The 24,801-nt window shown below is 39.7% G+C and overlaps 2 protein-coding genes across 7 annotated transcripts in view; one reads left to right on the top strand and one right to left on the bottom strand.

The window, feature by feature from the left end:
* Positions 1 to 19,574, top strand: part of ZSCAN31 (zinc finger and SCAN domain containing 31) — a 38,026-nt gene extending 18,452 nt beyond the window's left edge. For 2 of the 4 annotated variants that reach the window (XM_017654698.3, XM_037025098.2), the window contains 4 exons: positions 10,370 to 10,662; positions 16,497 to 16,963; positions 17,715 to 17,865; positions 18,379 to 19,574. In XM_017654698.3, the coding sequence (XP_017510187.1) occupies positions 16,592 to 16,963; positions 17,715 to 17,865; positions 18,379 to 19,154 (1,299 nt within the window). In that variant the 5' untranslated portion in view covers positions 10,370 to 10,662; positions 16,497 to 16,591 and the 3' untranslated portion in view covers positions 19,155 to 19,574. Of the gene's footprint in view, positions 1 to 9,005; positions 10,702 to 16,496; positions 16,964 to 17,714; positions 17,866 to 18,378 lie in introns of those variants that run through there. The other 2 variants (XM_037025100.2, XM_017654700.3) reach the window with 2 other exon arrangements.
* A 2,068-nt stretch (positions 19,575 to 21,642) lies between these two features.
* PGBD1 (piggyBac transposable element derived 1) overlaps positions 21,643 to 24,801 on the bottom strand; it is a 34,425-nt gene continuing 31,266 nt past the window's right edge. For all 3 annotated transcript variants that reach the window (XM_073224267.1, XM_073224265.1, XM_073224266.1), the window contains one exon: positions 21,643 to 23,494. In XM_073224267.1, the coding sequence (XP_073080368.1) occupies positions 21,937 to 23,494 (1,558 nt within the window). In that variant the 3' untranslated portion in view covers positions 21,643 to 21,936. The remainder of the gene's footprint in view (positions 23,495 to 24,801) is intronic.

The raw sequence follows: 24,801 nt of genomic DNA, 5'->3' as shown, positions 1-24,801 counted from the left end.
TTTTTTAAAACTTTTTACAAGTTTCTCTTGTTGGGGAAGGTACGGCAGTTTCAGAAACTACTGCTTGCTTTCCCCACTATAATAGTTCTTAACGTCCAGTCCAAAAAATCAATGTGGGGTTGCTGCTTCTCTGGAGTATGTCCAGTGGTTTTATATTCAGACATGAGAGAAATGACAAGTGCAGATGGGGGGTCTCTGTTGACTCAATCTGAGCCTTATCTGGGCCAGGACTTTCTTATCTGACCCCCACATGCCCACACTCTAACAGGGGGTATCAACTCAAAATTTGTGTCAAAAAATCCTAAACATCTTTGGCTATTCCATCTTTACCAAGTGTACCTCTAATGAAGTAAGTGTCATGCACTGCGGTCCTCTTTGGAAGTCTTGGAGGAATGTACTATATGAAGTTAGTTTAGCATTACAGGGGCTTTTTCCCTAGAAAAACAGCCGATTCTGGTAAGTAGCTTAGGTTCAGAAACTGCATAATGACTTGAGACTTTTTATTGGGTTAGCCTTATCACTTATCCTTGATTTCTAAAAAGTTATTTATATTCCAACACCACCCTTATCAGGTGCCCATCTGTCTTGCCACTGGGAAAGCTATATTCCATAGTCTATTTCCATAACATCCTGAGGGTCAGGTCTCTCTGGCTGCTACTCTGAACTTGCTGTTTTCTGTCACATTGCTTCTGAAGTTTAAGCATTACTGCCTGGCCTCTGTTCTATTGTTATCATGTCATCCCCTTTGCAATCAGGAAGCCTTATGTTATAGCATCTCCTGCTATCATGGAATGAATTGCATACCCTGAAAATTAATGCTGAAGGTCTAACCCTCCAGTACCTCAGAATGTGACCTTGTTTGGAAATAAGAGTCATTGCAGATGTAAATAGTTAAGATGAGGTCAATCTGGAGTAGGGTGGACTCCTATTCAATATGACTTGTCCTTATGAAAAGGGGAAATTTGGACACAGGTGCACAGGGAGAACACCATGTAAAGATGAAGGCAGAGATAAACCAAGGGACACCAAGATTGCCAGCAAACTACCAGAATCTAGGAGAGAGCTTGGAACAGCTACTACCCTCACCTCTTTTGGAAGCAACCAACCATGCCAACACCTTGATCTTGGACCTAAAGAAATGTACAAAAACACACTTCTTTTGCTTAAGACACTTAGTTTGTGGTACTTTGTTTTGGCAGCTCTATAAAGTGAATACACCTACCCTCTACCAGCCCTCTTCCACAGAAAACTCACTAAAGAGCTTCTGATATTCCTTATCAGTTTGGTTAATGAAGGATTCTCCATCTCATTCCCATACAGTAGGTCAGCTCATTATTTCTGGCCTTACATGGTATATCTGCCCTAGCATGCACACTTGTCTGAGCTTTTTGATCCTGCCTCCATCATTTGCAGTAGCAGTTCTATATTTCTACTTCACTTACTGCACACCTTTGCTTCTTTCCCCTAATATACCATTATGAACACTTTCAAACACTAATGAAGATAATGGGATTAAAGATAGCAGTGTGAGAGGAGAGACAGAGGCTTCCTCCTAAAACTGGATACAATTACAAAATTTAGTTGGCACAACTAATCCTGAGAGAGCAACAGGGAAGAGGATGGCGTCAAACTGCATACACCTGGAGAAAAGAGCAGACCTCACCGAACGGGGTAATGTACCAGAGCTGTGGCTCTGTGGGACCTGAGCCCTTCCCCCACCCCAGCTCAATGGCGGGAGGAAGAGAAACTGATCAGGGAGAAAGTGGAAGGCTTGGGATTGCTGAATACCTAGCTTCGGAGATCTGCTCTGGGACCACAAACCTACATTTCATGGTGCTTTCATGAGACTCGCATGACTGCTGGGTTGGAAAGTTAATAAAGGCACAGTTCCTGGGGAGACTGGCATTCCGGCCACTTGTGGAGAGGAGGGATCCATATCCGGCTGCTCTGGGACAAAAAAATTCTACCTGTGTGCCCAGCCCACTGGCTCAGGCAGTGGAGACAGGCACAGCAGGCTGGAGGCAGGAAACAGCTCTTTATTCCCCCCAGTCACCAGTACCACTCCCCTGTGACCCCTGAAATTGCATCAGGGGCTGAGCAGCTCCAGAATAGAGTTTCCGGACACTAGAGGACACCATATACAAACATGAAACGCCAAAGGAACCATGTCCAGAGTAAAATTATTAATACAACTCCCAAGAAAGATTTAAATGATATGGACCTTGTTACTCTTCCTGAAAGGGAGTTCAAAATAAAAATCATCAACATTCTAATGGAGGTACGGAAAGACATCCAAGAACTCAGGAATGAATTCAGGTCAAATATCCAATTATTGAAGAGCATGATAGAGGGTATTAAAAGCAGGTTGGATATGGTGGAGCAGACAATAAATGAAATAGAAACTAGAGAAGAGGGATACAAAGAAGCTGAGGCACAGATAGAAAAAAGGATCTCTAAAAATGGAAGAATATTGAGAGAACTGTGTGACCAATCCAAGCGGAACAATATTTGCATTATAGGGATACCAGAATAAGAAGAGAAAGAGAAAGGGATAGAAAGTGTCTTTGAGGAGGTAGTTGCTGAAAACTTCTCAAGTCTGGGAAAGGAGATAGTCTCTCAGGCCATGGAGATCCACAGATATACCAACACAAGGGACCCAAGGCAGAAAACAGCAAGACATATAGTAATTAAAATGGGAAAGATCAAGGATAATGACACACTGTTAAAAGCAGCCAGAGACAGAAATAAGATCACATGCAAAGAAAAGCCCATCTGGCTAACATCAGACTTCTCAGCAGAAACCTTACAGGCCAGAAGGGAGTGGCATGATGTATTTAATGCCATGAAGCAGAAGGGCCTGGAACCAAGATTACTTTATCCAGCAAGGTTATCATTTAAATTTGAAGGAGGGATTAAACAATTTCCAGATAAGCAAAAGCTGAGAGAGTTTACCTCCCACAAACTGTGCAGTCTATTTTGGACAGACTGATATAGATGGAAGTGTGCCTAGGGTTGAGAGTTGTCACCAGAGGTAGTAAAACCATGGTAGGGAGGGTGGAGCAACTGATTGTGAGGCAAATGTAAAATTAAATTGACTATCCCCGAAGTCAATCGAGGGATAGACAAAAAGTACAGAATTTGATACCTAATATATAAAGAAACAAGGAGGAAGAAAAAGGAGGAGAAATAGAAAAGAACGTTTAGATTGTGTTTGTAACAGCATACTAAGTGAGTTAAGTTAGACTCTTAGATAGTATGGAAAGTAACCTGGAACCTTTGGTAACTACAAATCTAAAGCCTGAAATGGCAATAAGTACATATCTATCGATAATCACCCTAAATATAAATGGACTGAATGCACCAATCAAAAGACATAGAGTAATAGAATGGATAAAAAAACAAGACCCATCTATATGCTGCTTACAAGAGACTCACCTCAAACCCAAAGACATGCACAGACTAAAAGTCAAGCGATGGAAAAAGATATTTCATGCAAACTACAGCAAGAAAAAAGCAGGTGTAGCAGTACTAGTATCAGACAAAATAGACTTCAAAACAAAGAAAGTAACAAGAGATAAAGAAGGACACTACATAATGATAAAGGGGTCAATCCAACAAGAGGATATAACCATTATAAATATATATGCACTCGATACAGGAGAACCAACATATGTGAAACAAATACTAACAGAACTAAAGGAGGAAATAGAATACAATGCATTTATTTTAGGAGACTTCAACACACCATTCACTCCAAAGGACAGATCCACCAGACAGAAAATAAATAAGGACACAGAGGCACTGAACAACACACTAGTACAGATGGACCTAATAGACATCTATAGAACTCTACACCCAAAAGCAACAGGATACACATTCTTCTCAAGTGCACATGAAACATTCTCCAGAACAGACCACATGCTAGGCCATGAAAAGAGCCTCAGTAAATTCAAGAAGACTGAAATTCTACCAACCAATATCTCAGGCCACAAAGGTATAAAACTAGAAATAAATTGTACAAAGAAAGCAAAAAGGCTCACAAACACATGGAGGCTTAACAACATGCTCCTAAATAATCAATGGATCAACGACCAAATCAAAACAGAGATCAAGCAATATATGGAGACAAATGACAACAACAACACAAAGCCGCAACTTTTGTGAGATGCAGCGAAAGCAGTTTTAAGAGGAAAGTATATAGCAATCCAGGCATATTTAAAGAAGGAAGAACAATCCCAATTTAATAGTCTAAAAACACAATTATCAAAATTGGAAAAAGAAGAACAAATGAGGCCTAAACTCAGCAGGAGGGACATAATAAAGATCAGCAAACAAATAAACAAAATTGAGAAGAATAAAACAATAGAAAAAATCAGTGAAACCAAGAGCTGGTTCTTTGAGAAAATAAACAAAATAGACAAGCCCCTAGCCAGACTTATTAAGAGAAAAAGAGAATCAACACACATCAACAGAATCAGAAACGAGAAAGGAAACATCACAATGGACCCACCAGAAATACAAAGAATTATTAGAGACTACTATGAAAACCTATATGCTAAGAAGCTGGAAAACCTAGAAGAAATGGACAACTTCCTAGAAAAATACAACCTTTCAAGACTGAACAAGGAAGAAACACAAAATCTAAACAAACCAATTACCAGCAAATAAATCGAAGTGGTAATCAAAAAACTACCCAAGAAAAAAACCCCGGGCCAGATGGATTTACCTTGGGATTTTATCAGATATACAGAGAAGATATAATACCCATTCTCCTTAAAGTTTTCAAAAAATAGAAGAGGAGGAAATAATCCCAAACTCATTCTATGAAGCCAACATCACCCTGATACCAAAACCAGGCAAAGACCCCACCAAAAAGAAAATTACAGACCAATATCGCTGATGAACATAGATGCAAAAATACTCAACAAAATATTACCAAACCAAATTCAAAAATACATCAAAAGGATCATACACTATGACCAAGTGGGATTCATCCCAGGGATGCAAGGATGGCACAACATCCAAAAATCCATCAACATCATCCACCACATAAACAATAAGAAGACAAAAACCACATGATTATCTCTATAGAATCTGAAAAAGCATTCGACAAAATTCAACATCCATTCATGATAAAAACTCTCAACAAAATGAGTATAGAGGGCAGGTACCTCAACATAATAAAGGTCATATATGATAAACCTACAGCCAACATCATACTGAACAGTGAAAAGCTGAAGGCTTTTCCTCTGAGATCAGGAACAAGACAGGGATGCCCACTCTCCCCACTGTTATTCAACATAGTACTGGAGACCCTAGCCACGGCAATTAGACAAAACAAGGAAATAAAAGGAATCCAGGTTGGTCATCTGTCACTATTTGCAGATGACATGATATTGTACATAAAAAACCCGAAAGACACCACTCCAAAATTACTAGAACTAATATCAGAATTCAGCGAAGTTGCAGGATACAAAATTAACACACAGAAATCTGTGCTTCCCTATATATTAACAATGAACTAATAGAAAGAGAAATCAGGAAAACAATTCCATTCACAATTGCATCAAAAAGAATAAAATACTTAGGAATAAACCTTACCAAGGGAGTGAAAGACCTATACCCTGAAAACTATAAGACAGTCTTAAGAGAAATTAAAGAAGACACTAACAAATCAAACTCATCCCATGCTCTTGGCTAGGAGGAATTAATATCGTCAAAATGGCCATCCTGCCCACAGCAATATACAGATTTGATGCAATCCCTATCAAATTACCAACAACATTCTTCAATGAACTAGAACAAATAGTTCAAAAATACATATGGAAACACCAAAGACCTCGAATAGACAAAGCAATCCTGAGAAGGAAGAAAAAAGTAGGGGGGATCTCACTCCCCAACTTCAAGCTCTAGTACAAAGCCACAGTAATCAAGATAATTTGGTACTGGCACAAGAACAGAGTTACAGACCAGTGGAACAGAATAGAGATCCCAGATATTAACCCAAACATATATGGTCAATTAATATATGATAAAGGGACCATGGACATACAATGGGAAAATGACAGTCTCTTCAACAGATGGTGCTGGCAAAACTGGACAGCTACATTTAAGAGAATGAAACTGGATCACTTTCTAACCCCACACACAAAAGTAAATTCGAAATGGATCAAAGACCTGAATGTAAGTCATGAGACCTTAAAACGCTCAGAAAAAAACATAGGCAAAAATCTCCTGGACATAAACATGAGCGACTTCTTCATGAACATATCTCCCTGGGCAAGGGAAACAAGAGTAAAAATGAACAAGTGGGACTATATCAAGCTGAAAAGCTTCTGTACAGCAAAGAACACCATCAATAAAACAAAAAGGTACCCTACAGTATGGGAGAATATATTCATAAATGACAGATCCAATAAAGGGTTGATGTCCAAAATATATAAAGAGCTTACACACCTCAACAAACAAAAAGTGAACAATCCAATTAAAAAATCGGCAGAGGAGCTGAACAGACAGTTCTCCAAAGAAGAAATTCAGATGGCCAACAGACACATGAAAAGATGCTCCATATCGCTAGTCATCAGAGAAATACAAATTAAAACCACAATGAGATATCACCTCACACCAGTAAGGATTGCAACCATCCAAAAGACAAACAACAACAAATGTTGGCAAGGTTGTGGAAAAAGGGGAACCCTCCTACACTGCTGGTGGGAATGCAAATTAGTTCAACCATTGTGGAAAGCAGTATGGAGGTTCCTCAAAAAGTTCCAAATAGAAATACCATTTGACCCAGGAATTCCATTCCTAGCAATTTACCCTAAGAATGCAGCAGCCCAGTTTGAAAAAGAGACATGCACCCCTATGTTTATCACAGCATTATTTACAATAGCCAAGAAATGGAAGCAACCTAAGTGTCCATCAGTAGATGAATGGATAAAGAAGATGTGGTACATATATACAATGGAATATTGTTCAGCCATAAGAAGAAAACAAATCCTACCATTTGCAACAACATGGATGGAGCTAGAGGGTATTACGCTCAGTGAAATAAGCCAGGCAGAAAAAGACAAGTACCAAATGATTTCACTCATATGTGGAGTATAAGAACAAAGAAAAGCTGAAGGAACAAAACAGCAGCAGAATCACAGAACCCAAGAATGGACTAACGGTTACTAAAGGGAAAGGGACTGGGCAGGAGTGGGAAGGGAGGGATAAGGGCAGGGAAAAAGACAGGGCGCCTTACGATTAGGATATATAATGTGGGGGTGGGCATAGGGAGGGATGTGCAACACAGAGAATACAAGTAGTGAGTCTACAGCATCTTACTATGCTGATGGACAGTGACTGTAATGGGGTTTGTCGGGAGGGACTTGGTGAAGGGGGGAGTCTAGTAACCATAATGTTCTTCATGTAATTGTAGATTAATGATAATAAAATGAATTTAAAAAAACACTGATGAAAGTTGAAATAAGTTTACAGTATCATTTACCCACAACTTAGGTTCCACTATTACCATCTTACTTTGCTTTATCATGTCTAGTCCTCTATCCATTTATCAATCTCACTTTTCATATATATTTTTTCTCAGTATGTAGCAAAGTAACTTTCAGGCATCAATCACTACACTTAATGGGATTTTAACATTTATAGATTTTTTTTCCTGTGGTAAAATTTATCTATAATAGAATGTATAACCTTAATTATACATTGAGTTTTCATAAATTCATGCTCCTGAGCAATTCAAACCTCTTTTGAAATGTAGAACATTACCATTGTACCAAAATGTCTCTCCATACCACTTCCCAGTAATTTTCCACACCACCACCAGAGGTAACAATGCTTATTTTTTTTTTACCAAAGTTTAGTTTCATCTTTTCTTTAACTTCATATATTTGGAATTAGGGAGTTTGTAGTATTTTGTGTAAAAGTCTTTTTCTATATTGTATATCAACTATACTTAAATTAAAAAACAAGTCACATGTTTATATTGTATATCCATTAACATATTTAGAAATGGAAACATTTACAGGAGGAAGAGCATCAGATGGTCAATATATATACATAAACATACAAGGCTGTTCTCTTAGTTTACTTAAAAAACAAATAGCCATTTAAAGCAAAAATATCAAGGTGGATCTTGTATGTAGAAGTAAAATATGATAGTAGCATCACAAAAGATGGAGGACAAATAAAAGTATTGCAGGTTTCTTTCTAATTAAAGTGTATGTTGAAGTATAAAGTGTGAAATGTGAACCATGAAGACTAGAATGTGAAATGGTGTGACATTATTTCCAAGTAGACTGTGATGCATTAAAGATAGGGAAATTATAATTCCTATTCCTAGAACAACCATTAGATTCCATTCTATTCCTACTCCAGCATTTACCTATTCAGAGTAGATTTATGTTTAAGTTTATAAAGTGTAAGTGATTTCCTTCCCATTTCCATTATGTTTTCAAATACTCTGGCCTGAAATGGACCCTAGCAATGTGTTCACATGGTTCACATGCTTGTCAAACTTGGAAAAATTGTATATTTAGCTACAAGTGTTTAAAATAATTGTTTTACCTTCAGTTCTGATCCCTTTCTCATATTTTTCTTTTTGCTGTGTAGCACTGAATAGCTACAGGCAGTTTTGGGATCTGGTTAGGAGACACTGTGTTAGAAATTACTCTGCAGTTTGGAAAGACATTTTGGTATGATTTAAGAAACAAATAAAATAAAGTTTATTAAAGAACAGAGAAAATTCAAACTAAAAAAGGAATGTGAGAAAAGCAATGAAAATGGTCAATAAAATTTTTATTCTGACATCAAGCACATTATGGAGAAATAAAAAGCCAATTTCAGATTATACAAAAACAGTAATTCATTAAGAAAGCTAAATTTTGAATAAAGCAATAAATAGGCCATTGGATTGCTTGATAATGTAATTGATAAGTTAATCACTGAACAGTAAAAACAGATTTAAATTTCTTGCATATTTAACATAAAATACTGACAGTGACAAAAATAACATATGCCACTGACAATAAGGACAACAAAACATCCAACTGATAAGTGTCACAAATGAGATTCTCAGAATTGTCCTGATATAAAAAACAAAATGTCCTAAAATTTGTAGCCTGTAATTGGAAGAAACTTGATAAAGGTTTACCTAAACATCAGCAATTTGAAATGTTTCTGACCAGGCCTGCTAGAGGAAATACCACATCATCTTTTTCATTCTCTCTAGAAAATTTTAAATGACAAAATTAACATATGAAGAGACAGTCCAAAAACATAACACCAGTTTATGGGAAAAATAGAGGTGGTGCATCAGGCAGTTAATAAATAAAAAGTTACTTTATTATTTCCTGATCTCTGTGATGTGTGTTAAGACTTTAAAATTTGTAAAATGATGTGATTTTCCATTCTAAATCTCCATTTTCATGCTTACGTTTCACTGTAACATCGTATAACCTGGATCTCCTACTGTCTGTATTTCTCTTTGTGTTATAAGCTACATGAGGGCGGGGTCCTTGTGTTCTTTATTATTGTGTCCACACACACACACAATGCATTCAACGATCATTTGTTAAATGAATATACTAATGAATTTAAAGTCAATTCAACTTCTTAACGTACGTTATCTCTCTCTTCATTTTTGTGGCCACTGCTTGATTCAGACCCTCACGTACCCTGAATTCTTGAAGTCCTCTCCTAACTGGCCTCCCTGCCTGTAATCTCAATTCCTTCCAGTGTATTTTCCACAGTCCTGCCACGATAACATTTCTAGGTGCCTATCTGACCATACTGGCCAAACTCCTTGGTTAGAGAGCCAGGAAATTAGTTGCTGGTGCCCCTTGCCACATATTTCATTCTCCAGTCATGCTCTCTGCTCAATTTTCTGGATGCACCAAAACAGCTCACCCATTCCTGCTTTTCTTCTTTTATTCCATCTCCCATAACTCTCTTCTCTTGTTCCTTTCCCCCGTACGCTGGAAAACTCCAGCCTCTTGTTCTGCTCCATTATTTTTCCTCTTCCTTCTGAGCCGCTAATTCTGCTTAATACACTTACTTTCTAAATACACAGCATTTACTGTATATTCTAATCGATTCCTACACATTAAAAAATTTTTTCATTTCACATGCAAACTAGCTTTAGGTAGTTACTTGTTACGTGCCCGTGTCTCCTCCTAGACGAGTTGAGAGTAAAAAAACACCACCCACCACAACAAACCCGTTGTATTCTTTCCCCCAGTCCCACCATCTCCCCTTAGCTGTGTCCATGAGACCAGAGGAAGCAGATAGTCTCAGAAAGAAATGGGTGGTATCCAACTGGAGGAACTATAAAGTCCTTCTGACCCTAATGTTTTGCGTTTCCCAGACCGCTCGACTCCCTGATGCCAGCAGCCACTGCGCACCAAAATCTCCCACTACAGAACCGCCTCCCACCCAGTCCGGCTGGATGTCTAGCTCCGAGTATTGTAAGAAGTAGCCATCAAGACACTACAACCTCCGCAGCTTCTAGAAAGTACCAGAAAGTTCCAGGAACAGCCAGAGTTGAGAGGCTTCCGCGAAAGGGCGCGGACGGCTGACGTACTTCCGGCCTTTGCGGCTAGTCGGTCGTTCAGGTGCTGCTAACTCCACAGGGAATCTGGAGCTTCCCCGGAGCCGAAGGTGAGTCTCAGACCTCTCACCCTGATCCGCCAGACTCCGGTAAGATATAAGGTCCGCGCCTTGGAGTAGGCGGAGAGGGGGACGTCTGTGCAGGCGTGACCCCCCGGACACCCTCTTGCAGTTGTCGAAACACATTCACAGGCCTGAAATCCCGGTGGTGTAGGAGGAGCCCCGCCCCTGCCGGGGTCGTGGGAGAGACCCCTTGAAGGGGCGGAGCTTTGTGGCTGGAGCCGCTGAGGGGAGGTGGAGGTTGGGCGTTGGTCTCGCTCCATGTCAAAAGCGCTGTGTCCGTCACTGTTACGTAACATAGCAATACGCAGTATTTGTCGAATATATTTTTTCTTTAACTATTTAAAAGTAAATTACTAGTATCATGACTTGTCATCCCTAAACAGTTCCATATGTGCACCTCTAAAATTTAAGGACATTTTTCATACGCAATTCATAACCACAGTATCATTTGCACAACCAGCTATGTTGTAGGAGCATTCCCTAATACCACCTAACACCTAGCTCATATTCAGTTTCCTAAACTGTCATCTTTTGCATTAATTGGTTTATATCAACTAGGATCCAATTAAAGACCATTCGTTGCATGTAAAGTCTTTAATTTAAAACAATCCTACCCTTCCCCACTCTTCCCCATCCCGTGCCCTGTTGAAAAGATTTGGTCTTCCTGTAGAGTATCCTGTTTCTGGATTTGCCTGTTTCCTTTTTGTATTTTAGTTGCCCCTCTATTTCCTTGTCATTGCAATCAGTTATCCTTTGGGTTTTTTTTTTTTACAACACAGGTGGCTTATGATTGTCATTATCTGATGTTGAAGCTAATAAGAAAAATGCTCTTTTATGCTCTTTCCTGCATATTTTTAGTTCAATTAGGGAAAATGAGGACACTGTATCAAATTCTGCAGTTGTATCACAGTTTTATCATGTGTTTGCTGCCTGACACATAATAGGCACTAAGTAAAACTTTCTGAAGTGAGTTCCTCTGTGGGTTACAGGTAATGCATAGAAACTGAATACTGACTTTAGGATGAGCTCTCCTACCTCCTCCAGGAATAGTACCTTGTACACACCCCAAGATTATTATGGCTTTTATGCCACGTTGTAATTCTGTCTCTGTGAAGCCATGAACTGCTGTGTATATGCGCTCTTAGCATAGATCCATAATCATCTGTCCAAAGACTGAAGCACTTCTACTAACAAAGGTTAAGCTGTCTTGCCTTCCAGTTGTATGTATTTTTCAAAGTTAATTTGAAGAATACAGTAATATAACCCCTAAGTCTCTCTGGATCCAAGGCAGTAGACTTCACCCCCAATCTTCTTTCAACTCTTGCCTTTTCGGCTGTCACTCCTGTCTCCACCTTCATTCCCTAAGCTCATTCACCGTCCAGTAGCAAGTTTCTTAAAACATAAATCTTTTCATCTTAAAAGCCTTCAGTGGCTTTGGCAGTTAGAATAAAATCCAAACTCCTGTGCCCTGCATAATTTGGCTTGTCTTGCCAGCCTAATTTTTTGCCACTCTCCTCTCACTTGACTGTAGACACTCCAGCTTCCTTTCATTTGGGCCACACCATGTGCTGCCTCAGGGCCTTTGAATAGTCTTGAGTGCTCTCCCTGACTGCCACCTCTGTTCTTTGCACAGCTCACTCCTTTTGCTTCTTAAGGGCTCAGCTTTAATGTCATGTCACCTCCCATCGCTCTTTCTTAATAGGTCCTCCATTTATTTGATAACTCACTGCTTCATTGGTTTTCCTCACTGTGCTTATCACAACTGTTCATTGTATTATTTGCCTCCTTTTGTTGTTGCTGTTGTTTTTCGTTTGTCTTCTTTATTTGAATGTAAGCTCCTGCAGCACAGTGGATGGGTCTGTCTTTTTTACCTTTGTATCTCTATTGCCTAGCAAAGTGGCCTGGTACGTAGTAGGTGTTCAGCAAACATTGAGTAAAATGAGTGAATAAATGGCAACAACATCTATCTAGAACACAGCCAAGAACCACGACATCAGAAAAAAATCAAGCAGGAGAACTTTGAGTGCTTAAAATAAATTGTACCAAGTTTATCTGCTATATTTTAAAAGTCTTAAGCCATCATCAGAATTCAATTTCTACTACAAGAAATTGAATAGTTGTAGGACTGAAGTCCCTAGTAGGACTGAGGGCCCCCTTTCCTTGCTGGCTGCCAGCAGGGGACTGGTCTCGGCTTCTAGAAGATGCCTGCATTCCTTTACATGTGGCTCCCTCCATTGATAAACCAGCAGTTGTGCATCAAATCCTTCTCATGCTTCAAATCTCTGCCTTCTTTCTGCCACCAGCCACAGAAAACTCTGCATTTAAAGGGATCAGGTAAGCATGTTAGGCCAGCTCAGAGGTCTCTCTGTCATAAGGTCAACTAATTAGTAACCTTAATTACATCTTAATTAGACCTTTTGCCATGTAAATTAACAGTCAAAAGAGTAACACTAGAAGATAGAGATCATGGGACCATCTTACAACTCTGCTTACCACAATACCACTGTTTATTTATTCTGCACTTGATGGACATTTGAGTTGTTTAGAGCTATTACAAATAAAGTTGCTCTGAACATTCCTGTATTTAGTTTTCAGTGGCCATAAGCACTTGTTTCTTTGGGGTATATATCCAGGAGTGGAATTACTAGGCCATGGGGTGCACATATTTTCAGCCTGTCAAAAAATCATGAGACTCACTTAATATCTGAAACTCAAAAGCAGAGCTGAAGAGGTATGCCAACTGGGTTCAGTCCTCCTGAACAGAAGAGATTGCTGATTTTATATAGGAGTTTTGGGAAGCATGGAGTTCAGTGATTGCTGGATGTTTATGGAGTTAAGTGGACTGACATCACCTCTGGAAGCATGGTTTCATGGGACAAACGGTTGCCTATTAGTTGGTACTCAGAGCTGTGTTTATTGGAATAAGTCATTCTGGATTGGCTGATTTTCAAAAGCTATAGGTTGTCACAAATTGGCTTGCAGATTTCTGAAGTGAATTGTTGTTGAGTGAACAGATCAGTCTGGACTACTTGATACCATAGCTAAAGACCAGTCAGTCTTTTCCTAGGAGTGAGGGAACTTTTTATTCTCAAGCTTTAATAGATTAAAGAATTTTCAAAGTGGTTGTATCCATTAAACTGTCAGCATCAATATATGAGAGTTCCATTTGTTCCATACATTACTGATTTACCCTCAAACCATAAGATACATATTTACTTTCAGAATTTTTTAAATGATGCTGTCATTGTTTAGAATTTCATTTTCCTGGTAATAGTGAAAGCCTTAATACACTCTAACATTTTACTGAACTGAACATCCACCACATCTTGTTATTGTACATTAGAATTTTAGCTTCATATCTCACCTCTTTTATGTAGTAAAACATTCTTAAGTAAAAGATGTGATAAAGGAAAAATTGTTTATCATCCTGCCCCAAACAGTCTTTTTCCTATCCCAGAGACAAGTAATGTTGCTTGGGTGTCCAAATAGGGAAGACAGATACAGATGTAGATATAAATATATATCTATATATTCATTTTTTCCTTTTTTATACAGCTGATGGTGGCATCCTGTTCACACTCTTCACCTTGCTTTTCTCACTTAAATATATCTTGGCAGTCCTTTTATATAGTGCATAAAGAGCTCTTTTTTTTTAACTGCACAGAATACAGTATATGGATTACTATAATTTATTAAGCATTCCCATATTGGAGGACATGTAGTTTATTTCCAACCTTTTGGTCAAAAACAGTGCTGTAGTAAATAAAGAATTTTCTAGATACATAATTTTACACATTGGTGAGTATATTACTTTATAGAGTTGTATTTTTTTGCCATAGTCATTTAAATTTATTGTCATATTTTATCACATGCTAAATATTTATTGCTGTATGCCACCAACGTTTAGTGGTTGGTTGTTATACCGCATTATTATGGCAATGAAAAATTGATATAGGAGGGTGGCCTCTAAGGAGGGAACAGGTTAACTGCATGCCAAGAAAGAAAGGGAAACTTACTTTTCATGGACTATTCTCTGTACTTCTGATCTTTAAATCATTTGAAATACTTATTTCAAGAGGTAAATAAATAGTAGTGAACTAAAATTATGTTGTTTCTTCTATTTCACACTTTCTCTGAGTTAACATTTCTTTGCTGAACTACATCTTTTACTTTTTTTAGGAGCGATCTGTAGGTGGGAAATGACTATTTTGCTCCCACTATTTGCTTATATTTGACTGGGGGTAAATTCCATGTTGAAAGTTGTCCTTTTCCTCACTCTGATTGCAATCTGGACTCCATTTTTGCTTATGAGTGTTCTGCTGTGTTACTGTAGGTAATCTACCTCTTTTACTCTAGTAGCTTTCAGGATTGTCTCTATCCTCAACAGGCAGAAGTTTCACATATTTTATTTAGGGGTGTACACTCGATCTGAGAAATCATACCTTCATTCCTGGAAAATTCTTAATTTTTTCTCATCCACTATTATTTCTCAGCCATTCACTACATTTTCCTCTTCTGAATCTATTATATAAACACTGTATTTTCTTAATATAGGTCCTTAACTGCTTCTTCAGATTTTTCATCATGGGCTGCATTCAGAGTGAAGTCTTTAGTATTGTCAGATACTGAACAGTTAAAAATTACTGTTGTTTTTCAACTTTGTCCATTTTGTGGCTGTAGTTCAGCCACCAAGATCCCCTGTCTGTCCTTATGTCCACTGTGAACTGTAACCTTAAATACCTTTGGTCCTGTTTTTTGATTGGCTTGTGATGTTAAATCCCCTCCAATCTCCCTTTCTGCCTGACAAACTCCTTTCATTATTTTTGACCTAATTCAAATGTCTTTGTACCTCAGCCACATTCTTTCACCTCTCCATACCTAGCCAGAATTACTTTTTCCCTACTCTTTGCTCCTTGGATATTTGGTTGAAGCCTATACTGTAGCACTCATCACTTGCTATTACAGCTAGTTTTGTATGTTCTGTTCTTCACCTAAAGCTATCATATGCTGACTTTCTACCAGGCTTTTAGTTCACTACTACTTATTTACCTCTTGGAATAAGTATTTCAAATGATTTAAAGATCAGAAGTACAGAGAATAGTCCATGAAAAGTAAGTTTCCCTTTCTTTCTTGGCATGCAGTTAACCTGTTCCCTCCTTAGAGGCCACCCTCCTATATCAATTTTTTATTGCCATAATAATGCGGTATAACAACCAACCACTAAACGTTGGTGGCATACAGCAATAAATATTTATTTAGCATGTGAATATGGGATTTGGCTAATCTGGGCAGGGCTTACTTGAATATCTGGTCAGCTGTGGGTTTCTCAAGCAGCTCAGCACATCTCAAGCAAGACTCACTCACGTGTCTGAGAGTAGGCTGGCTGTTATCTGAGCTAGGATAGGCCATCTGCTCCACTGAGGTAGTTAGACTCTTGTTTTGTATGTATTTTATTATTTGAAAGCTGGCATATCCTCCTCTGACCAAGTGTAAAGGGCAAGGGCAAGCAAGCTCAATCACATGAGAACTTTTCAAGCCTCTGTTTGTATCACACTTGTTAGTGACATACTGGCCAACTTCAACTACATGGTTGAGCCCACAGTCCCAGTGGGAGGGCACTGCAAAGTACATGGCTACAGGGAAGAGTGAAGAATTGGGGCCATTATTGCATTCTGCCATATGCTTTTTTTCAGCTTCTAAATATATGTAAGTAAAATCCTTGATATACTTTTTATTAACAAATTATAGTATAATCATTGTTCCTATATGTCTCTTTTTTTTTCCATTGCTTTATTTCAATTAAAACAATGTTTTATCATCAGGTGTATCCTCCCAAAGAAGATTAAATCAGAGAATTTTAAGTCATTTGTTACCCCTTCACCCCAAGCTGGAGTGAGCCTTCCAAATTAGTCCTAGAATGGCTTCAAGAGAGGAAGAGGATGGACTTAAGATTGTGAAGGTGGAGGAGGACTCCACCTGGGACCAAGACAGAGAGAACAGCTTTTCTGGCCAGGAGGCCTCCCGCCAACTTTTTAGACATTTTTGTTACCAAGAGACTCCTGGTCCCCGGGAAGCACTGAGCCGGCTCCGGGACCTCTGTTGTCGGTGGCTGAGGCCAGACACACATACCAAGGAGCAGATCCTGGACCTACTAGTGCTGGAGCAGTTCCTGACCATCCTGCCTGAGGAGCTCCAGGCCTGGGTGCGGGAGCATCGCCCAGAGAGTGGGGAGGAAGCAGTGGCTGTCGTTGAAGATCTGGAGAGGGAGCTTAGTGAGCCAGAGAACCAGGTGAGAGGAGGAAGATGTACTCCTAGACACTGAATACTAAATGAAGGGTGAAATTTGGTGACCCAGGTTGGTTGGTTATAGCCACATGTATTAGTTCTCTGTTGCTATATAACAGATTACCCACAAGCTTTAATGGCTTAAGAAAAACAAAACATTATCTCACAGTTTCTCTGAGTCAGGATTTTAGGAGCTACCTAGGAGGATCTCGAGGTTGCAGTGAAGATGCCAGTCAAGATGACTCCCTCCCATGGTTGTTGGTAGGGGCCTCAGTTCCTCACTGGCTATTGGCAGAAGGTCTTAGTCCTTTGCCCTCTGGGTTTCTGCCTAGGGCTGATTGAGTGTCCTCACATGCCAGCCGACTTTCCCAAGAAAGAGAAAGAGAGAGAATGAAGCCCTATTGCTGTTGTGACTTAGTCTCAGAAGTTATATACCATCACTTCTGCTACACATTCTACTCAGTAGAAATGAGCCATTAAGTAGAGCTCACACTCAAGGTGAGGGGACTTAGGCTGTACCTTTTAAAGGAAATAGTATCAAATAACTTGTAAACCTATTGTCAGCCACCACAGCACATTGGACCACTCTTATTTTCCCCCTTCTGCTCTCGGGTATAGAATTAAACTCTGGACCTTCCCCTCTCCCATTTCTCTAAAAAATGTTTCATATTGTTCCTTATGATCTTTCATTGATTATTAGCCTGGGCTCCTGTAGTCATTCTCTTATGAATTCAAATATACCTATCTACCTTCAGGCCCCAGATTATGAACATGAACATTCAGAAATGCTCTCAGAGGATGTGGTGCGTCTGAAGGCCAAGCAGGAATCAACAGCCATCCAACTTCACTCCATGGTGACACAGCTCAAATGTGAATCATTTGGTCCCCACAAATTTGGAAAACAAGGTAAGGACTTTGATAGATCCATTCCACGAACCTCCAGTTGCACTGAATAGGGTAATAGTAAGACCCTGGACCCTGGAGTCAAATTTCCTGGGTTGGAGTTTAAGCACTGCTTAGTAGCTCTGTGACACTGGGCAGGCCAAATAACCTTTCTGTGCCTACTTTTTGCATCTATAGAATGAAGATAATCATAGTACCTTAGTCATAGAATGGTTTGAAGATTTAGTACATTACTATATGTAAAACACTGAGAACAGTGCCTGCTTCATAATAAGCACTCTAGTGTCCATCTGGGAGCCTTGCCTTCTTTGGGTGACCTCCAGCTGTGTCAGGAGTGCTGATGCCCCTTACTCTGCTAGTCTCAATACCCCTGATCAACCTTTCTTTACATTACACTGCCAATTTAGCATTACTAGAATGTGCATGTTTGACATGGATCTTCCTATTCCCCATCCTATGGTTGTACTCATTCATAAAGGAAAAAGATGACATTGTTTGGTCCATTTTTTATTCCAGATGGTGAAATTGTATCTGAAAGTCAGGAATTGGCCTCAAAGCAAGAAGTCTTAAAAGAAATGGAACATTTTGGGAATAGTAGACTCCAGAGAGACACTCCTCTAGAATATAAGTACAGAGAAACTCGTAAATGTGAGAGCAAGGTAGAAAAGCAGGGGGGACACCCAACTGGAGAGAGACGTCACAGGTGCAATGAATGTGGGAAGAGCTTTACTCAGAGTTCAGTCCTTATTCAGCACCAGAGAATCCACACTGGGGAGAAGCCATATGAATGTGAACAATGTGGGAAGACCTTCAGCCAGAGGTCTGGTCTGATTGAACATCAGCGGAGCCACACTGGAGAGAAACCCTATCAATGTAAGGAGTGTGGGAAAGCCTTCAGTGCCAGCAATGGCCTCATTAGACACACAAGAATCCACACAGGGGAAAAACCATATGAATGTGAAGAGTGTGGGAAAACCTTCCGCCTGAGCTCATACCTTGTTCAGCATTCTCGAATACATACTGGAGAGAAGCACTATCGGTGTAACGAGTGTGGTAAAGCCTTCAGTCAAAACGCGGGGCTTTTCCAGCATCTGCGAATCCACACCGGTGAGAAACCCTATCAGTGCAGTCAGTGCAGCAAAAGCTTTAGTAGGCGAACGCTCCTTATAAAACATGAGAGAAGCCACACTGGAGAGAGACCGTATGAGTGTGATGAGTGTGGGAAAGCCTTCAGTCATCACTCCAACCTCATTAGGCATTTTAGAATCCATACTGTTGCCAAACTGGACTAATTCCATGGACACCCTTCCCCCCACCCCATGCCCCTAAATGGGGCCATCTTGGAAAGTAAGATTTTCAAATGGCTTATTTTGTTCTTATCAAACATTTTGCCTTGGAATGAGTAGCATGTCTGCACATGGGTGTCTCCTGGGTGGATGACTGTGGGTGTAAGTAGTTGCCAGGCAGCTTTCTCCTTCCTATCCCTTGGTTCATTTTTAGTTATTTCCCTTAAAGGACCCAGATTTTACCTGGAAATAAATTGGTACAGAAGGTCAGTTCTTGAGTAGTACTGAATATTGAACAACTCTAAAAGACTAACATCTGTGTATACTTTAAGATTGGATAAGTTGGTGAGGTTTTGTTTTGTTTTCTGTAAAAGTTGCATTTTAAACACACTTAAGGCTTAGGAGAATAAAAATCATTCCTATTCTCATAGGGATTAATTTCCATGGTCTCCCATAGGAATGTGGTAAATTATCTCCATGGGCTTTCATCAGAAGGGGTGGCATACTCATTAACTAAGCAGTATTATCCATGGTGTGAAACCTATATTCTTGATGGTTTAGAAATCCATGTCCCATTTGATATCTAAGTGCATTCCATATGTAAAGTTACCATTTTTGTCATCAATAATGAATAAGAGGATATTTTAAAACCTTCACAATGTGCCTTTCTTGTTAATAGCTTTTTCTGTAGCGTTATTCCCCAGCTACTGCCTTCTGGAGGTTAGCAGCTTTGAATGCCACTGCAAGCAGCAGCATGTAGGCTCTATAAAGAAAGGAGCCTCCAACCTCAGGCAGCTTGCTGCTTGACTAGGGAGACCACCATGCTCAGGCCATTGATTGTCAGGGTTAAACCCAAGCTTTGGTACCCAACTGTCTAGGTTCAAATTCTGCCTCTCCATTTGTGAGCTGTGAGACATGGGCAACTTATTTAAATGTTCCTGTGCTACAGTCTCCCCATTTGTAAAATGGGATGATAAGAGCTCTTTTCTCATAGGTACGTAAGATTAAATTAATTCAAACTTCAAACAGCTCTCAATAAATGTGCACTATGATTTACATAAGAAATAATACTATAAAATGGATGTAGGTGGAATTGTATTTTAAAACTAAATAGGATATTAAATGACTGCTGACATTCTTACTATACTTTTCTCCACAGTCAAAATCTGAATCAGAATTGCAAAAAAGAGGAAGTAAAAGTTCAGCTTAGAAGTATACTGTGCTGAGCCTGTCTTCAAACTTTATAAGAAAAATAGTTAAATACATATGTGTATATATGTATATGTATATGTATTTGGTTTTCTTTATAGTTTAGGGAGCATAAGAAAAAAAACTTTAATATTGACCTTAAAAGTGACTAATTTGTGAATGGAACAATTAGCTAAGTTCAGATTATGTAGAATAATGCTTATCAACTTGAGAGTTTCTACAAGTCACCTGGGATCTTATTACAACACAGATTCTAATTCAAATGGTCAGAAAGGAGCCCAGGGATCTCCAGTGCTGCTGCTTGTACTGTGGGCTCATGGAACACACTTTGGGTATCAAGGCCTCAGACAGCCCTGAGTATTGAGATGGTCCTTCAAATGCTAGAGGTGCCAAGCAAATCAAAGGCCCTTCCCATGCTTCCTCACCTACAACCTCTACATCGTCACATAGTCCCTAACCCTGTGGTCCCCATGCACACCCACTGCCTGTCCACATAGCCGTCCTCTGGGCCTCTTTCCAGCCATCCCACACAGCTGTCCTCTGGGTCTCTGTTCTTGGCACTGCCACCACTCCAGCCTCTGCTCTGCTCTCCTGCACCCTTGCAACCACGCCATTGTGTCGTACCCAGAGCAGTGGGTGGAGCTCCCTATATAGAGTCAACAGCCATGTATTGCCCACAGTGAGCTAGTCAACCGGGGCCAGGTGAGAATCCTGGCCACAGGAACTCTCATTTTATCCACATCTACACACAGTCTGATCCAGTTTTATACCAATGCTGAGGTGTGGGGAAAATTGAAGTTCCTATGGCTAGGATCCTCACCTGAACCTAATCTACTTGATAATGTAACTGGCCTCCTGCTAAGCTACTGCTTCCATACCTGTTAGCAATAAGCTATTACTGACTGAGTCACTATATAAAGAGCTCTGCCCAGTGCTCAGGGAGGAGGCAGAAACGGAGGATTACAGACCTGCCAACTGTTGGATGCAGACATGACTGGATTGCTCCACTATCCACAGGAGAACAAGCCAGGTAACAAACCCTTTTACACCCAAGAACATTCCACTGTCATTCCTCAGTCTCACTGAATCCATAGTGAACTTGCCCAGGGCTGAAACCCATTGGCAAGACATGAGGTCTTCAGCCTCTTATTCCCTGTTTTGTTTAGATCATCCTTACTTCATGGACTGTGTCAATTTTCAACTATGGATTTGGCACCATTCTATGGTTACTATGGTCTTGCCTGCATTTTTTTAAATGGCACCTTCCAGGAAAAATTACAACAAGAAAAGTCAGTTCGTTCTTTAAATGCACAAAATAACCAATTCAACAAATAGGTGATTTCCACATATGACATCCAAATTACACATAGAAAACGTACCACTGGAGTTCAACATTTTTACAAGTAAACTTTAATATTACTTGTTGTGATAGTATTTGAAACTCTCAATAAATGTTTGATTTAAAAAAATATTAATTTCATTGCAAACATCAGGTTTGCTTTGAGAGGGTACAGTCTGATGTGTACTTGTGACTTTTCTGTGTCTTATTAGTATCTGCAGTGCATCTGTTTTATCTGCCTTAATCTGACAGGTTAGCCTTCTGCTTCAAGTAGAAATGTGCAATATATCTCCGAAAATCCAAGAGGTCTAGAGAGGTACCTGGGTTACAGGCTCTGTGTAGCTGCCATGCATTGTTCATGGCTACATCAATTATGTAGCTCACCAAAGCTGAGTACCATTTCTTGCTTCTTATTTTCACCCTATACTTATAAATGATTTGATCCATTTTAGCTACACCTTCTCTGCATTCATCATACAATTTCACTATTGATGGTTGAATTATCTGAGTGATCTCATCATCATTGGCAAAACAACTTACATTATTAACTGGTTCTATGCCTACAGCATTGGAGCACAGGCTGATAATGCCATCACCATGCCAACGACACAAAATTATCTCATCATTTTCTTCCACTTGGAAATCAAAATATCCCTTCTTCATTTTTTTCATGTGTTCTGCATTCATGAGGGGACATTTTTCAGTCCTGTTCTCATGAATTGTTCCTGTTGCCCTCACCCCTTTCTTCTTTAAGGCTGCCACCAGTTTGACACTTGTAAAGAAACTATCAAAACAAAGGTGATAGGGATATTGACCTCTCTCTAAAAGAATATTGGCAAAATTCATCACTAGATTTCCACCTAAACCAAGATCGAGATCCTTATCTGCTATCACAGTTGATTCTTCTTGATAGGGCTCAAACCAAACCATATAACCCTGTGTGGTTGTACCACACCAGATTTTATAGCCAATTCGAATAGGCTTCCCATTCACGAATTGATCACTATCGATGCATTCACACATTGTCTTATCAAAATAATAGTATTCTTCCAGGGGAGCATATAGGAGGAAATTTCTGTTCATTTGCTTTATAAAAGGCCTCAGTTTTGTAAACTTATCTTTTTGATCTAGGTGGCTATTATCTGCAAAATGAAGGCATGAGAAAATCAATTCAAATCTGTCCCTTCTAATTGCATCTCCAACAAGGTTCTGATCAGCATCAGAGATTTCCCAATACATTCCCCTTCTGGGGCGCCTCACAAATCCACTTAAAAGCAAGATACCAAACAGACACCTCATTTCCTGAACTGTGACTTCCAAGCTGACATTTTTGTGAGAAGCGTAATTATTGGTTTCATTGACAATCAAGTTAAATGTTTCATCATCAAAAAATAATTCAAAGAACTCCACTGGATTCAACTTTTCACTCTTGAGATTCAAAAGTCCAGAATCCAGTGCTGACCAGCTTGGAAAGTTGGGTTTAATGTCTCTTTTGGTCCAATTCTTCCCTGGGACATTTGACATCTTTAGCTTTTTTTGAGCAGGCTGAGTCTCAGACTCGTTATCTTCTTCCACATCTGAGTCCCCAGAAAATGCAAGGCCTTGGAGCAATTCACTCACTCGAGCTTTGTCCTTTTTTCTCCCTTTTCGGGTAATGTCTCCTGCAGCATATTCTAAAGATGAGATGTGCGTCCGGGCCCACAGGTCACTGGGGTGACGGTCCTTCAAAGTATTCAAATGAGCAACTGTCCTCTCAGTAGGAACAGGAGTACTACAAGGTACCTGGGGTGCCCAGTCTCTGGGAAAGAAAAAAATACACATGCTATGAAAATCCTTATTCTTATTTGCTGTTTGTTTTCTGTCTCTATCAGTCAGTTCTGAAGTTAGATAAGGAATGGGGTTGTTACTTGGCCCCTCACACCTCTCACAGAATTTCTAAATGTGGAAAGATTTAGCCTCCTAGTTCCACATTCATCTGGTGGACACACTGCTCTAAGGAGAAACAAGAGAAACGCAAACTTACTGCCCTTGAAATGATTTCTATGGGGTTTACAAGGAAGTAGGCTGAAGTTACTAAGAAGAAAAGTATTATACACATTTTTTAATTCTAGAGATATGCATTTCATTTACTAATGTCCTATTGTCAAAGAGTAGTTTTATAAGGTATAAGGGGAAAAGTGAAAAGAGTATGTTGTAATGTAATTTACACAACATATAGTTATTAGGGCATTTATCATCCTAGGTGTCAGTGTGTACATGCATGACCCATTCAACATCAGAGTCCCTGACATTGTGAACTGCAGGGACACTCCTTGAAGCCTGTCATTACATGCAAGCTTTGCACTGATAAAATTTAAACTAAGAGCCCACGTTCTATCCCCAGTTTCTTTTCAGTCTAGCTTCCTCGTTCTTTTGTCAGTGATTCCTATTCTTCTCAGACACCTTCATTCACTCCTGCTTCCACCTCCCTTCCTATTCAGTGTAGATTCCATAATCCATCACCTTAATACCTTTCTTGCCAGGGTCATCAATCACCTGCCCAGTGTCCTTCTGTAACACTGGGCCAGCAAAACTTCAGCACCTGATCAAGCCTATTGCTGGTCTTCTCTCCTCTCACCCAGTAGTGCACAGTGCCAAAGAAGTCACAAGTAGGCAGACTGACACTGCTAAGATGGTCTCCCAGATTCAGCTAGTTATGCAATACTGCCCATTCCCTCTTGTCCCTTTCTTCCCAGTTCCAGAAAGCAGGTTATTTCAAATATTCATCACTATTCTCAAATCTCCTATCCAATTCCTGGTATCTCCAAACATGACCTTTTTCCCTACTCCAAAGATGACCCGGAGTGTTTGAATTGGAAACTTGCTCTTAGAAATGGTCTCCCTCCTCAGCTCCCATGACCCCTCTCTTCCAGTTCTCCTCTCTGCTCTAGACATTTGCATATTCTATTTCTTAGCCTCTTTCCTTTACACACTTCCTCTTAATCTAACAAATTTCTGCTTACTCATCAAGTCTTGTTTCAGACACCACATCTTATGGACCCCTTCTCTGATACTTCAGAGCTCAGGTGGATGCTCTCCTATATGATCTATCCTACCAACAGGGCA

Source organism: Manis javanica, chromosome 16 (genome assembly GCF_040802235.1).
Source record: "Manis javanica isolate MJ-LG chromosome 16, MJ_LKY, whole genome shotgun sequence".
Classification (NCBI taxonomy): domain Eukaryota; kingdom Metazoa; phylum Chordata; class Mammalia; order Pholidota; family Manidae; genus Manis; species Manis javanica.
Note: the sequence above shows the minus strand (reverse complement) of the source record. Positions and strands in the feature narration are given on the sequence as shown.